This window comes from Pelophylax lessonae (genome assembly GCF_965119305.1).
Source record: "Pelophylax lessonae genome assembly, chromosome: 2".
Lineage (NCBI taxonomy): Eukaryota > Metazoa > Chordata > Amphibia > Anura > Ranidae > Pelophylax > Pelophylax lessonae.
In genome coordinates this window covers 467583108-467599026 of record NC_138769.1, presented here as the reverse complement: position 1 = coordinate 467599026, position 15919 = coordinate 467583108, and the positions used below count along the sequence as shown (strand labels likewise).

At 41.2% G+C, this 15919-nt stretch overlaps 1 protein-coding gene across 1 annotated transcript in view; it reads right to left on the bottom strand.

Moving 5' to 3' along the window:
* TUBGCP3 (tubulin gamma complex component 3) overlaps nucleotides 1-15919 on the bottom strand; it is a 237541-nt gene that overhangs the window by 27925 nt on the left and 193697 nt on the right. The window contains exons 18-19 of the mRNA XM_082245180.1: nucleotides 4140-4228; nucleotides 3924-4055 (exon numbers count right to left, since the gene is read on the bottom strand). Coding sequence (XP_082101306.1) covers nucleotides 3924-4055; nucleotides 4140-4228 — 221 coding nt within the window. The remainder of the gene's footprint in view (nucleotides 1-3923; nucleotides 4056-4139; nucleotides 4229-15919) is intronic.

Genomic DNA, 15919 nt, shown 5'->3' with positions numbered 1-15919 from the left:
GTATGGTTAATTGCATTACATAAACACAATATAATGAGATCCATTCTCATTAGAGCTGCCCCATGTATTGGGACTATATCATAAAAAGATAGGTCTACCAACTCATGTGATAGGTGTCTGGAACAGAGTACCAATAAACCTACATATCACAGGCAATGGTAGGTCACCCAGAAGTACCTGGAATTTACTAGATGTGAGAAGACTTGCACAAGGATTACAGCTTAAGTAAACAACCTGTATATGTATTCATGACAAAATAAGAAGAATACATAAAATATTAATCTAACAGAAAAATGAACTCAGTTTAATCTATGTATATACACTAACAAATCATGCATTTAAGAATACATGGGGGTAGCGTTATCATGTAGTCAATACCGTAACCACCAACCTGCAAAATTATACTTGAAGTATACATTTATGAGGCCTATGCTGCAAGTACACTTTCAAAGTCCCTGAAAATCACATGAGAGGGTTCCAAGTCTTGCTCCAATAGGAAAAGCTGAATTTAGTCTTTGAAGATGAAGCCTGAAGAGAGAGATGGGGTGCTCTGCTGTTTGAGAAGGTAGAACCCCCTAAAGATGGGGGGTTTTGAAACTTTCCAATGAGGAAACATGACCTTTCCTCCAGTGACATCCAAAGGGACATCCTCCCTCACAGGGCACACAAGTGAGGCATCTTTTACAGGCAGCTTCACCTAAACAGGCTTTTGGCTATAGCATTCTGCGCATATGGATAGAAATGGGAGACATTCCCAAGATTTATATCATGACTTGTTCTACGGCACCAGAAAAGTAAATGTGAAGGGCTCAGTCCTGGAAGGCACGATCCTGTTAGTTCTTTGCCCTAGTCCAATTAGCTGCAGTTTGCCAAAAAAAATTGCAGCAATAGTTGGTTGCAGGGCTGGCTCTGAAAGAGCAGAGAGAGCCTATGAAAAAGGCAAAAAAAGGCCTTTTTAGACTTTTCTGGTCTCTTTGTAATGAGGAGGACATGTCGAGATGAAGGAGAATCAAATGTGACTACACTGAGGCTTTTTCGCACAGCAGAATTGGGCACATCTAAATTGGCAAGCATATTGCTTGAGGCTTTAGCATCAGGTGTATAGGAGCTTGGAGTTGAGAAATCTTCTGCAGCTGCCTCCAACACCGAATCTGGGTTTTCTTCAATGTCCTGTTAGCAGTCCAAGAATATCTGACAATTACAGAAAAATCTGCCTTGGTCAGAAAGGCTGCTTTTTACGTGCCTGAGATATAGCTAGAATTGGATACGCAGATGTTAAAAATAGGGCCCTGCTTAGGTGCAAGGAAAGAATTGTCACTCTATGCAATTTGAGTGTTTGGCAACCTGTCAGAGTACGTTTTTGCCACAGTTCCTTTGTACCTGGTTTACGCCATTACTATAAGTGTGGGAACTCCCCTGTGGGGTACTCATAGAATAAGGTGCAGAAATGGGGCAAGCGTGTCAATAAAAGCATACATAGCAACCCAGATGTCAACGATCCTGTAGCAAAGTCCTCTCGGCAAAAAGGCAGGAGGAGTATCTATGAGTGCTCTGGGTGGACATGGTGGTAGTAGTGCTTCCTGTGGTGTGATGTAACACCTAGTCATACACACTTTTTGAGTGAACTGCAAGTAGTGGAGATGTTAAGCCACACAAATGTTTATAAGGCTACAGTTATTGGTCCAATAACAGGATGAACCTTTATACATTGCGGGTCCATGTATACTGTAGATCCAGGCTTAATCTGTCAAGGTGGGCATAGGCCCAGATGGGTCTACAGGGTCTAGGAACCATAAGGTTGGATCACAATCCTGGAGCTCTATAGCACCCTGAGGCTAACCACACTTGCTGCACTCTGTGTCAAGGTGAGCACTCAAGCAGAATCCAGTGCCAAAAGCAACATTGTAGGCTGTCCCCACAGTGTGAGGTCTTCATACAGTTCTCAAAGTATTACTGAGGTTGCACCAATCCAGATGCACAACTTCCATTGTTATAGTAGAAAACAGTGAAGAGTTAATTGAAGAATTTTAAGTTAATAAGAACCAGTTAAGCAAAGAAAGTTCTCAATAAGTGAGAAGAGATCCATCACCTAAAGCTTTGCCAGTGTCAATTTATCTGAAGGTAGCAGCCTATAGCCCAGGGTCTAAGAATATTCAGCCTGTGTTCTGTACTGTAAAATTAAGATACGTTAGTCTTTAATAAAGCAGAGCTGTTTCCTATTACAAATAAACGGAGGCATGCTGGTAGTAGGAAGGTTTATCCTAGGGTTTTTGTTTTCCAGTATTCAATTCTGTAGGTGGCACTATAACATAAAGGTTAAAGGCTTCTTGTGACCCTCAAGGGATGAAAAAGAAAAAAAAAAAACCTGCAAAAAGGTTAGGATGCACATTTTCAGTGCTGTGAGAATTTGACTGGCGAATACTTGGCCTGCAGCACTGTTTCAAAATGAATTTTCAATTATTTTCCAAGACATATAGAGCTTTCTTTAGGTGGTATTTATTAACCATGTGATTTTTACTAAATATAAGAAAAAAATGACAAAACTTTTGGGGTTGCTTTAATTTTCCCTTCAAAAAAATGTCCCTTAAACATTGGTGGTGAGTGCCAATTTAAATTAGGAAGCAGAGACGTAAAATTACCATTGCCTATCAATTTGCTGGTGAGTGGCAGGAGGAGAATCACCTGATGGGTAAGATCATAAGAGTAATGACATTGCCACCTCAGAGTTCATTCACAGGAAAGAAGCAGGGGAGGAGCCCGTGCAGTAAGGGGAGGCCACCTCAGAGTTCATTCACAGGAAAGAAGCAGGGGAGGAGCCCGTGCAGTGAGGGGAGGCCACCTCAGAGTTCATTCACAGGAAAGAAGCAGGGGAGGAGCCCGTGCAGTAAGGGGAGGCCACCTCAGAGTTCATTCACAGGAAGGAAGCAGGGGAGGAGCCCGTGCAGTGAGGGGAGGCCACCTCAGAGTTCATTCACAGGAAGGAAGCAGGGGAGGAGCCCGTGCAGTGAGGGGAGGCCACCTCAGAGTTCATTCACAGGAAAGAAGCAGGGGAGAAGCCCGTGCAGTGAGGGGAGGCCACCTCAGAGTTCATTCACAGGAAAGAAGCAGGGGAGGAGCCGTGCAGTGAGGGGAGGCCACCTCAGAGTTCATTCACAGGAAGGAAGCAGGGGAGGAGCCCGTGCAGTGAGGGGAGGCCACCTCAGAGTTCATTCACAGGAAGGAAGCAGGGGAGAAGCCGTGCAGTGAGGGGAGGCCACCTCAGAGTTCATTCACAGGAAGGAAGCAGGGGAGGAGCCCGTGCAGTGAGGGGAGGCCATCTCAGAGTTCATTCACAGGAAGGAAGCAGGGGAGGAGCCCGTGCAGTGAGGGGAGGCCACCTCAGAGTTCATTCACAGGAAGGAAGCAGGGGAGGAGCCCGTGCAGTGAGGGGAGGCCACCTCAGAGTTCATTCACAGGAAGGAAGCAGGGGAGGAGCCCGTGCAGTGAGGGGAGGGCAGGTACAATGCAAAATAGCATTGCCAGAGCAGAGTATGCACATACAATGAAGCAGCATAGCTTCCAGATTCCGACAACGCCTAAAGAGGTACGCAATCTGTATAGAGGCTGTATAGTGTTGTCATCCCAGACCCGTAACGAAGACCATAAGCAGGGAAAGGACAGGATCACCAAGTCATTTATTAACTAAGGCTAATTTAAGGGAGAATAATGCGAATGTACATAGATGATGGAAACCTAGCACAACAGTGTTCATTTTTTTCAGCCAGGAAAGACACTATAAACTCCTAACCACCACAGGATATATTTTTTTTAAATTTGCCTCCACGTTTATTTGCTAGCAAATTGTAATGTGGGTAGAAACTACCTTAAATAAACGGTTTTGCTGTTTTTCATAAACAAATGTATATAACAAAAAGTAAACCTACTCTTGAGTCACTGTCAAGTAGACAGCGAGAAATGATTGTATCCAAAAACACCTCATGAGCTGCAATGATGTGATCCAAATCCTGTGCTTGCTGCACTTTGTTCCATAGTTCATCCCATGAGCATTCCAGAACCTAAGGAAAACATGATCAGGGTAAACCACAATTCAAAGAGGGGTGAACATTAATACCAAAGCCAAACATAAAACAAAAATGTACCTCAAATGTGATATAATACTGCATCTGATGAATGAAATGGACCATTTCTGAAGCCAGGACGTGACACTGATGAAGCACCCCAGATAGCTCTGTAATGGAAATGAATAGTAAATATATGAAAAATGAAAGTACGTATACGATTTAAAGCAGAAAGAAAATATGGGGGCGGTCATCGTTGACCTGCTTTTGAATGCTAGTTACCTGGCCATTGACTTAGTTACTGATCCACAAGTTTGAAGATAAGGAAAATTTGAGAAAAGCCAGAAGCCTAGATCTGCATACTTGTTCTGGCTTATAAACTCTGAAGATTAAAACAGGGTTAGCATGGCAGCCAGACAACTAGCATTTTCAGAGTGAGTATGGCAGCCTTCACGTTTCTTTTGTGATAGATTTCATATGGATCTAGAAATGTAAAATGGCTTGATTGCTATTTAATTAAATGCAACATAATCGTGAACAGCCCAGGCAAATATTTAATTATCTTGTGATGTCCATTTACTTATATTTACAGATCTCAGTTAAGAGGCCAATTAAATTAAATGCCCCCTATGCATATGTAGAGTTATAATTATGGTTTTGTCTAAGTGTAATCTAACAGAAGAAAATGTATTTAATTCACGATCCAGCAGGCTTCCTCCCTGATGGTCAAATTCATTAGCTGCAAGTACACCATTGCAAGTACAACATTTTAAGTACAGTGAATGAGATATTGCAGGAGACTGAAGAGATACTGAAAGAAATTGGCTTGGAGTTTGCAACCAACTCATCTGTGTTTCTTTTGCTGACCATTGCTTGAGAAGAGGAAAGGAATTTGGTCAGGTGTCTGCTATTGTGCATTTGCTAATGAGACTAGCCCATTAAGGTGTTACAATTTTTGCTGGGGGAGGAGCTGTGAAGGAGTGTGTATATATAGAGAAATACTCATTAGCTGGTCTAATTCATTAGCTGCAAGTACACCATTGCAAGTACAACATTTTAAGTACAGTGAATGAGATATTGCAGGAGATAGTCAGGAGGTAGGCTGGAAGGTGGGTAAAAAAAAAAAAAAAGGTAAGATTTGTTTGACTTAAATTTACAAATTTTCTTCTTTTCTTTTTTTTTTTCTCTCCTCTTTAAAATGGCAGACTTGGTTCAGTGCAGGAATTGTTTTGCATTTATTTCATGTTCCACTCTTTGGAGATTCGGATGCTGTCAGATCTGTAGACAATTCTCCTTACTGCAGCAGGAAATTGCATTTTTGAAATCAGAGATATTTAAATTATCTGTTAAACAAACTCCAGCTGGGACTGCTGCAATGCCACTGCCACAGAGGACCCCCAGAAATGGCAGATGGGTTACTGTAGGTTCAGGAAGACTTAGAGTGGTGGATAGAAGATATGTCCCACAGTCGGTGGTTCTCCAAAATTCATTTGCAGCACTCTCAGAATGTAAGGACAACATGGATATGGACTCAAGCACAGAGGGTGAGAAACCATCGACTCCTATGTCTAAGGTATGCAAGACTGCAGCCAAGGACAAAAAAGATAAAGTGAAGTCTCAAAGGAAGCAGCTGTTGCTGGGTGATTCAATCATAAGAAGTGTGGAGCTTAAAGAAAATGGTTTTGTGAGATGTCTCCCTGGTGCTACTGCTAGACGAGATAGAAGACGTATTATTAATATTGTTAAGCAAGCAAAGCAGGAAGGGGACGTGGATGTTCTTGTCCATCTAGGGACAAATGACCTGGCTTGCAATGAAGTGTCAGAGGTGAAAAAATCTTTTATCACACTTGGAAATGACGTACAGGATTTTGCATCCACCATTTCATTTTCTGAAGTTCTGCCTGTGCATAATGTTCAGAATGATAGGCAGAGGCGCATAAAGGAGTTCAACATATGGCTTAGTAAATGGTGTCAAGAGCAAGGATTTGGCTTTGTTTCTCATGATAGCTCTACTTGGAATAGAAAGGAACTGTACAAAAAAGATGGTTTGCATCTTTCTCTCAAAGGAACAAATGTACTTAGTGAACAACTCCAAGAATTTGCTAAAGAGTATTTAAACTAGGAAGGGGGGGCAAAAGAGTGGAATTACAAGAGTCCAATTGCCCCCCGAAACAATGCCAGAACAGGTCAGAAGCACAGAGGTTAAGAAATGATAAGCTCAGAGTCCTGTCTACAAATGCTCGCAGTTTAGGTAAAAAAATCAATGAACTTGGGTCAATTATGGCATCTGAGAATGTAGATTTAGTGGCTGTTACGGAGACATGGTTTAATGAAAGAAATGACTGGGACATAACCATACCAGGGTACTCTTTATACAGAAGAGACAGAGAAGGCAAGAAAGGAGGAGGAGTGGCCCTGTATGTGAAAGATAGCATTAAATCTAACCTAATACAAGTTGGTGAGGCCAACATAGAGTCAGTTTGGGTTACGTTGCAGTTTGCTAATCATGCAGTAACTCGTGTAGGTGTGATATATAGACCACCTGGTCAAGTTAAAGAACTAGATGATCTACTAGTTGAAGAAATAGCTAAAATGACAATGAAAGGAGAAGTTATCATTATGGGAGATTTCAATCTTCCAGATATAAACTGGAAAACCAAAATAGCAAGTTCTACCAGGAGTACAGATATTCTAAATTCCCTACTGGGGTTGTCTCTGCAACAAGTGGTTGAGGAGCCAACCCGGAGGGAGGCCATTTTGGATCTGGTATTCACAAATGGGGATTCGGTATATGATGTCATTGTAGGCGAAACCTTGGGATCCAGTGATCACCAGTCAGTGTGGTTTAATATAAGAACTGTGAAAGAGTCGCACCACACAAAAACAAAAGTTTTAGATTTTAGAAAAACAGACTTTTCAAAAATGAAATTAGTCATAAATGAGTCCTTATCAGACTGGAACGGATTACATGGAGTCCAGGAGAAATGGGACTACTTAAAAGGTGCATTATTGAAGGCAACAGAAAAGTGCATTAGACTTGTCAGTAAAAGCAAAAAAAGGAAGAGACCACTGTGGTACTCAGCAGAAGTGGCCCAAATCATTAAAAATAAAAAGCTAGCATTTTGTAATTATAAAAAAACCCAGAGCAATGAAGATAAGGAAATCTACAAGATTAGGCAGAAAGAGGCCAAGCAAGTTATAAGAACTTCTAAAGCGCAGGCAGAAGAAAAACTAGCTCAGTCTATGAAAAAGGGGGATAAGACATTCTTCAGATATATAAATGAAAAAAGGAAATTAAAACAAGGAATAACTAAATTAAAAACAAAGGACGGAAGGTATGTAGAAGAGAATAAAGGGCTAGCCGACTGCCTTAATGAATACTTCTGTTCAGTTTTTACAGAAGAAAAAGAAGGAGAAGGACCTCCACTTGAAAGGATGACTAATGAATCGTTTGATGCATGTGTCTTTACAGAGGAAGACGTTCTAAGATTGCTGTCTAAAGTGAAGACAAATAAGTCACAGGGTCCTGATGAGATACACCCAAAATTATTAAAAGAGCTTAGTGGTGAGCTGGCAAAACCATTAACAGATTTATTTAACCAATCATTAGCAACAGGAGTCGTCCCGGAAGATTGGAAATTGGCAAATGTCGTGCCCATTCACAAGAAAGGTAGTAGGGAGGAATCGAGCAACTATAGACCAGTGAGTCTGACATCAATAGTAGGCAAATTAATGGAAACCCTATTAAAGGATAGGATTGTGGAACATCTTAAATCCCATGGATTGCAAGATGAAAAACAACATGGGTTTACTTCAGGGAGATCATGTCAAACAAATCTTATAGACTTTTTTGACTGGGTGACTAAAATAATAGACGGTGGAGGTGCAGTAGACATTGCATATCTAGATTTTAGTAAGGCTTTTGACACTGTCCCACATAGAAGACTTATCAATAAACTGCAGTCATTGAGCATGGACTCCCATATTGTTGAGTGGATTAGGCAGTGGCTGAGTGACAGACAACAGAGGGTTGTAGTCAATGGAGAACATTCAGAACAAGGTCATGTTACCAGTGGGGTACCTCAGGGATCTGTACTGGGACCAATTTTGTTTAATATCTTCATAAGTGATATTGCAAAAGGCCTCGATGGTAAGGTTTGTCTTTTTGCTGATGACACAAAGATATGTAACAGGGTTGATGTTCCTGGAGGGAAACGCCAAATGGAAAAGGATTTAGGAAAACTAGAAAAATGGTCAGAACTCTGGCAACTGAAATTTAATGTGGATAAGTGCAAGATAATGCACCTGGGACGTAAAAACCCAAGGGCAGAATATAGAATATTTGACACAGTCCTGACCTCAGTATCTGAGGAAAGGGATTTAGGAGTAATTATTTCAGAAGACTTAAAGGTGGGAAGACAATGTAATAGAGCAGCACGAAATGCCAGCAGAATGCTTGGATGTATAGGGAGAGGTATAAGCAGTAGAAAGAGAGAAGTGCTTATGCCGCTGTACAGAACACTGGTGAGACCTCACTTGGAGTATTGTGCGCAGTACTGGAGGCCATATCTCCAGAAGGATATAGATACTCTAGAGAGAGTTCAGAGAAGAGCTACTAAACTAGTACATGGATTGCAGGAAAAAACTTACCAGGAAAGGTTAAAGGACCTTAACATGTATAGCTTGGAAGAAAGAAGAGACAGAGGGGATATGATAGAAACTTTTAAATACATAAAGGGAATCAACTCGGTAAAGGAGGAGAGCATATTTAAAAGAAGAAAAACTACCACAAGAGGACACAGTTTTAAATTAGAGGGGCAAAGGTTTAAAAGTAATATGAGGAAGTATTACTTTACTGAGAGAGTAGTGGATGCATGGAATAACCTTCCTGCAGAAGTGGTAGCTGCAAATACAGTGAAGGAGTTTAAGCATGCATGGGATAGGCATAAGGCTATCCTTCATATAAGATAGGGCCAGGGACTATTCATAGGATTCAGATATATTGGGCAGACTAGATGTGCCAAATGGTTCTTATCTGCCGACACATTCTATGTTTCTATGTTTCTATGGTTGCAGTAATGGCTGTCTGAAGACTGTGAAGGTAAGTATTACCTTCCTGCATACAAAAGGAGCATTATCAACCAGTGCTTTGCAAAAGTATTAACCTCCTTGGCATTTTTTGTGTTTTGTTGCCTCAAAACCTGGAATTAACATGGATTGCTTGAGGATTTGCATAATTTAATTACAGAACATGCCCACAACTTTGAAGATGTTTTTTTTTTTTTTTTTTATTGTGAAGCAAACAGCAAATAGGACAAAATAACAGAATAAGTCAATGTGCATAACTATTCACCCCCCTTAAAGTCAATACTTTGTAGAGCCACTTTTTGCGGCAATCACAGCTCCAAGTCGCTTTGGATAAGTCTCTATGAGCTTGCCACATCTTACCACTGGGATTTTTGCCCATTCCTCCTTGCAAAACTGCTCCAGCTCCTTCAAGTTGGATGGTTTGCACTTGTGAACAGCAATCTTTAAGTCTGACCACAGATTTTCTATTGGATTGAGGTCTGGGCTTTGACTAGGCCATTCCAACACATTTACATGTTTCCCCTTAAACCACTCAAGTGTTGCTTTAGCAGTGTGTTTGGGGTCAATGTCCTGCTGGAAGGTGAACCTCCGTTCTAGCCTCAAATCACGCACAGAGTGGTACAGGTTTTGCACAAGAATATCCCTGTATTTAGCACCATCCATCTTAAAAACATGCCCATAGCATGATGCTGCCACCACCATGTGTTCTTTGGGTGATGAGATGTGTTGGGACTGCGCCAGAGATAGCGTTTTCTTTGATGGCCGAAAAGTTCAATTTTAGTCTCATCAGACCAGAGCACCTTCCTCCATACATTTTGGGAGTATCCCACATGCCTTTTCACAAACTTAAAACGTGCCATTTTGTTTTTGGCTGAAAGTAATGGCTTTCTTCTGGCCACTCAGCCATAAAGCCCAACTCTATGGCGCATACGGCTTATTGCCGTCCTATGTATAGATACTCCAGTCTCTGCTGTGGAACTCTACAGCTCCTCCAGGGTTACCTTAGATCTCTGTGCTGCCTCTCTGATTAATGCCCTCCTTGCCAGGTCCGTGAGTTTTGGTGGACGGCCGTCTCTTGGCAGGTTTGCTGTTGTGCCATGTTCTTTCCATTTGGTTATGATAGATTTGATGGTGCTCCTGGGGATCATCAAAGATTTGGATATTTTTTTTTATAACCTAACCCTGACTTGTACTACTCAACAACACATTGTCCCTTACTTGTTTGGAGAGTTCCTTGGTCTTCATGGCAGTGATTGGTTAGTGATGCCTTTTGCTTAGGTGTTGCAGCCTCCGGGGCCTTTCAAAAAAGGTGTGTATATATGTAATGACAGATCATGTGACACTTAGATTGCACACAGGTGGACATCATTTCACTAATTTTGTGACTTCTGAAGATAATTGGTTGCACCAGAGCTTTTTATGGGCTTCATAACAAAGGGGGTGAGAATACATACGCACATGCCAATTTTCGGTTTCTATTTAAAAAAAAATAGTTTCATGTATATATTTTTCTCATTTCACTAACTTAGACTGTTGTGTTCTGATCCATCACATACAATTCAGATAAACAAAACATTAAACTTAAGGCTGTAATGTAACAAAATAGGTAAAAAGTCAAGGGGGTGAATACTTTTGCAAAGCACTGTGTGTGTGTGTATATATATATATATATATATATATATTATAAAATACAAACTGTGTCTCGCATTTGCTACACAGTCAGGTATATTAGAAGTTATAGCATATGGGTAATGTATCAGAAAGAATTACAGAACAGAAAACAAAGTACATACATATTTCAGGGTCTAAGGGGATGGTTGGATGAAATATACTTTGTGTGTTATTCATAGGTTGACAATATCTATTCAGTTTTGGACAAGAATATGAATGAAACCTTGTGGTCTCTGTTACACATGCTACAGGTTAGTTAATCTAGCTTTCCAACTCTGAACAATGTCAGGGACATATTAAAGGCTTTTTATACAATGTATAAAATTGAGACCAAGTCTAGAATGCTTTTCTATTTGCTCTCTGTCAACAGGTCCCACATCTCTCTTCCATTTATCTACAACTGGCAAGGATAAGCTTTAATGTATTTTGTAAGTAGAATGGTATAACAATTCAATATGAATGTTATGGGACTCATGGTGTTTTGCATAAGATTGATAATAGGGGTAGAGCTTAGATGCTAACCATCCACATTTATTTGGGCTTATACAGTAGGTTTCCGCTGAACATAATAAAATTGCATCTGCTGCGGCAAGATGTATGGCTGCTTTAGGACAAAAAAGTTTAAAACCAACTACAGGATTAAAGAAAGAAAAAAAAAATCAACCCTTACAGTGGGTTTGCCCCTCCTCCTCTTTCTGCTAGAGTGCAGAATATGGTAATTTCACATAATAGGCACTTAACTCTTGCAGTGGGATGGGAGGAGGGTATTTTTTTTTTGTTGCTGTGCCTGAAGTTGGGCTTTAATAATACAATTTTTCAATACTTGTATGTACTCTCCCAGACTTTATGCATACGTGCATGTAGCACTGCCCCCTAGGGGACTGCTGGATATAACACTTTCTGGATTCCCCTGAGTTACCCGTAGCAACAGCTTGCAGAAACGTATCACTTTAAGTACTTGGCTCAGTCAATGATCAGTCCAGGGGATGTTGTTTTGTAGCTTTATTTAGAACAGAGATAGGAGAAGGGATGAGTGAGATACTCCAACTAGTAACTATTCACAATGCTGAGAACATCTGACTTGAGGATGCGGCAAGGCCGCTGCTTCACTCTGCCACTGGAATGAAAGTAATGTAAGGGCTCTCCAAAATAGACAAGCATTTGTATGTGTTTTCCACTTTTATATGATTAGAAATGTTTCAACCACTGTTCTACAATATGACTAGTATGGTTGATGTGGTTATATTAATGTTTGCAGTAATTATCTCTTTTTTAACCAATTCTTAATAAATATAAAAATTTTATCATAGACTTTTTGTCTCTTTTCCCTTGATTGCCTCAAAAATCCCATTTACGAGGAGAAAAACAATGTCTATTTTCAATGCTATATGGGATGATGGCAACTATGGGTCACTCACTATCTGAGATAACTTTCTCTAATGTAGGGGCTCTCCTACTTGTAATTATCTTCAGGGTTCTTAACTTGGCACCCACTTTCTTCCTCTCAGTGTAGCTGACACCCGTCTACTGACTCCTACACTCTGGAGTGGTCCCCTTCCTGGGCAGACCCCCGGGCATGTTTCTCTGTACTCACGGAGATAATTTTTTCAGAGTCACCGTGGCCCTCAACTCCACCAGTCAGCTTCTCCTGGACTTCTGGACTCAGCCACACTCCCTGGTTCACCAGGCCGACCGCCCGTGACCACCATCCACTACTGCAGAAGAGGAGACAGCCGTCACCCTCCTTCTGGGACCTGGCTTCCCGCCCAAAGACCCCCTGCCTAATGTGCCCCTGGCCTTTATACCCTATCCCAATGATATGCAAACTGTGGCCCTCTAGCTGTTGCAAAACTACAAGTCCCATCATGCCTCTCCCTCTGGGTGTCATGCTTGTGGCTGTCAGAGTCTTGCTATGCTTCATGGGACTTGTAGTTCTGCAACATCTGGAGGGTCACAGTTTGCATATCCCTGCCCTATCCCATGATGCATCCCTCTTGGTGCAAAATCCATGGGATAGTATCAAAGCCTGTGTGTCATTGGCTGGGTTTCATCCACTGTCCAACGTGCCTCCCCATTGGACACAGTGTGGACACTCCCTCAGCCCAAATGCATCACACACCGAGCACATGAAACAGGCCTAAATACGAATCAGGCTCCCCTGATAGGCAGAGGGCATCTATGTTTTGCCTGCTGCTCTCCTGACAAGCAGGCAGAGCCAAAACCACTCTCCCCACCTAGCACCTATATACATGCATATGTGGAAAACAATTTATTGAGCCTACAAAATCTTTAGATTTCAAGTCCAAACTTGTGTAGGATAAATGGTAGCGTCAACTGGATTGTTTAAGACTGTTTAAGACTGTTTAAGACCTTCTACTAATGTTGAAGCTCAGTTGCAAGGTAGTAGAGTCTAGGAATTTGCAGTGCAGTTTCTCCTACCACTTTTGTATGTTGTAGCTGCTCTGGTTTGATTTTAGGTTGCCATCATTAGTTCTCTAATTATGATATTTATGGAGAATGTATAGCAGTTGAGGCAGAAATAGTTTTTACGATGTGCTCTGCCAATCAAAGATAGAGAGGGGGAGCTCACTCCAGATTTTAACCCAGACCCTAATTACCAAGGTGGCAGCATCTAGTAATATCTGGGGTAATTTGAATGCCTAGGTACTTAAGAGCAGTCACTGTTCAGAATTGAATTCAGATTTGCTGTCAAAGGGTTCAATTATTTCCATCACATCTTGAACAGAGGAAATGGTATCATCCAACAGATACAAAGTAGCATCTGTATATACAGGTAGCATGATATTTTCATGTATATCGCCATAGTTGAAAGCAACACTATTTACATTGTCTCTTATTGCAGCATCAACCTGAAGCTCTATGGGGTTTTTTTTCTTTGTTTTTTTTTTTTTAATATGGGAGCGAAGTGATTTTATGGGGCTATTAGTTTTGATGTATGGTACATGGTTGTGTATGGTTCAGAAGAAAATTGTACCAAGTCCTGCAAAATATCATCTCATTTATATGAACTAGTTTCTCATTGTGAGTGACTATTACTACAATGTTGGCGGGAGAGGTTGTTTAGATATTGTGCTATTTTAGCCAGCAAGTGACCGTTTTTTTCCTTTTTCACAGGGCGCATCTATTCGTACTCTGTGCAAGGGCCGTGTGCAGCCATAGGTATTCTGTGCATACCCATGCAGACAGTCCTGTTCATGTCTATTGGGCCATAGTGGTGCACAGACACAGCCGTTGCTCCCAATTTGACATTCATGGGGGTGCATGGCCCCAAAAGCAGACACTGTGCATTCAGGGCCATGCACCAGCACCTGCAAAGAAGTCAAACTTGGAGCAGTGGCTGTGTCTGTGCAGCCGCTGCTTCCAAATAGGCAATAATGGGACTGCCTGTATGGGAATGCAGGGAACACCTGTGCACCCCTGCATGGGTAAACAGGTATGCTGGATATATGTCCCAGCCAGCCAGGCATCCTGTATTAGAGCACCAGATTTGGATACAAAGTCTTGTTCAAGTGGATGTACCCACTGTTTCACTTTTCCCTTCATTTTGGATGTATTAACAGTGTTTATATTTGTAATGAATATGGCCCTTTCAAGAAAGGCTTAAAGGCATCTGAATTTGTGAGCGAGTCAGGAAAGGCCGTATTGATATCAAAGAATAATGGTTTCTCTATATAATTGTGGGATGCAAAAAGGTGCAGCCAAAAGGCTTTCAGTTTCCAGGAAGCTTTACAAAGGGTACTAGGTGTTTTGCTTTAATGAGAGGAATGGTCTGAAATGCCCTACTAAAAAAAAAAAAAAAAAAAAAGATGATTCTGGGGACAATATAATCCAAAGATCAATCCTTCAAATTTCCATGTCTTAGAAAAAATAGGAAAATAGATGCTCTGTTGGATATAGGCGTCTCTACATGCCAATCCCGCCCACCTCTGTAGAAATCAGACCAACAGTTCTGTCAAAAAAAAAAAAAGTTTGTAGTTTAGGCACCAGTCTCAGCATTGTATTCTTCTATTTTAACTTAGTGGAACTTTGGGGGGTATGGTGAACAGGCAGGATTTTTAATGCACAAGACACTTATCTCTCCTGTATTAAAGTTTCCTACCTGCTTTACAATATCCGAAGTGCTGAGATGAATTAACGCCCAGGCATGCACAAGAGTAATATTATCTTAGCATGACTGAGTATTGTTGTCTGGAAGCAAACTGGTTGCAAAATGGCAGCGGCTGACCAGGAGCTCTGGGATACCGCAGCAATAGTGTGAAGGGGAGTATAGTTCTTCAAGACTGCTGATTTCACCAAAAAAATGAATTGATGCGACAACATTATAATACCCCCCCACAAAAAGCCCCACAAATGGCACTTCAGAGGGTGTTCATTAAAGCAAACCAGTAAGTAACTAAATATCTCCCCCGCCCTCCCTAATTCTTTTACATAATGATATATATATATATATATGGCACAATCCCCCAATGTAGTATGTAATACACTGCAGGGATGTCATTGGATACCCAGTCAGAAGGGGAAGAGTTGTATCACTTCCATTTGTATGCATCTGAATAACTTGATCGATTAAATATATGTAGAAAAGGTTTGAAGGGGAGCAAACGCTAAGGCTGGGTTCACACTGATGCGGCCGCAGGTCCCAGCAAGGGGTCCGATTCATCCCTGTACAGATTCAGGTGCAAATCCGGTCCGAATTTGTGCCTGAATTCACACCTGAAAACTGAGCCACAGAAGCACAGAATCCTTTTCCAATGCGGACCGCGGTCGCCCTGGAGCTGTGTGAAACCCACATCCAATTTGCAGAAGTGTGAATCCAGCCTAAAGTCAGTTTGTCTGCTGGAGTAAGATATCGCTAATGATATGGAACAGAAACCCCCCTAATTCTTTAAAGCAGGCTTACATTTTTAATTTAGAATGAAAGAAAATTTCACAAACCACAATTTGTACTAAAAATTAGCACACACTGAATAATATTTTTAAGTCTTACATTTACATGACTCTCTTATGCCAATTAACTACGTTGAAAAATAAAAACAGATTATACTGCGCTTAATCAAGTAGAATGATAGGATTACAATATC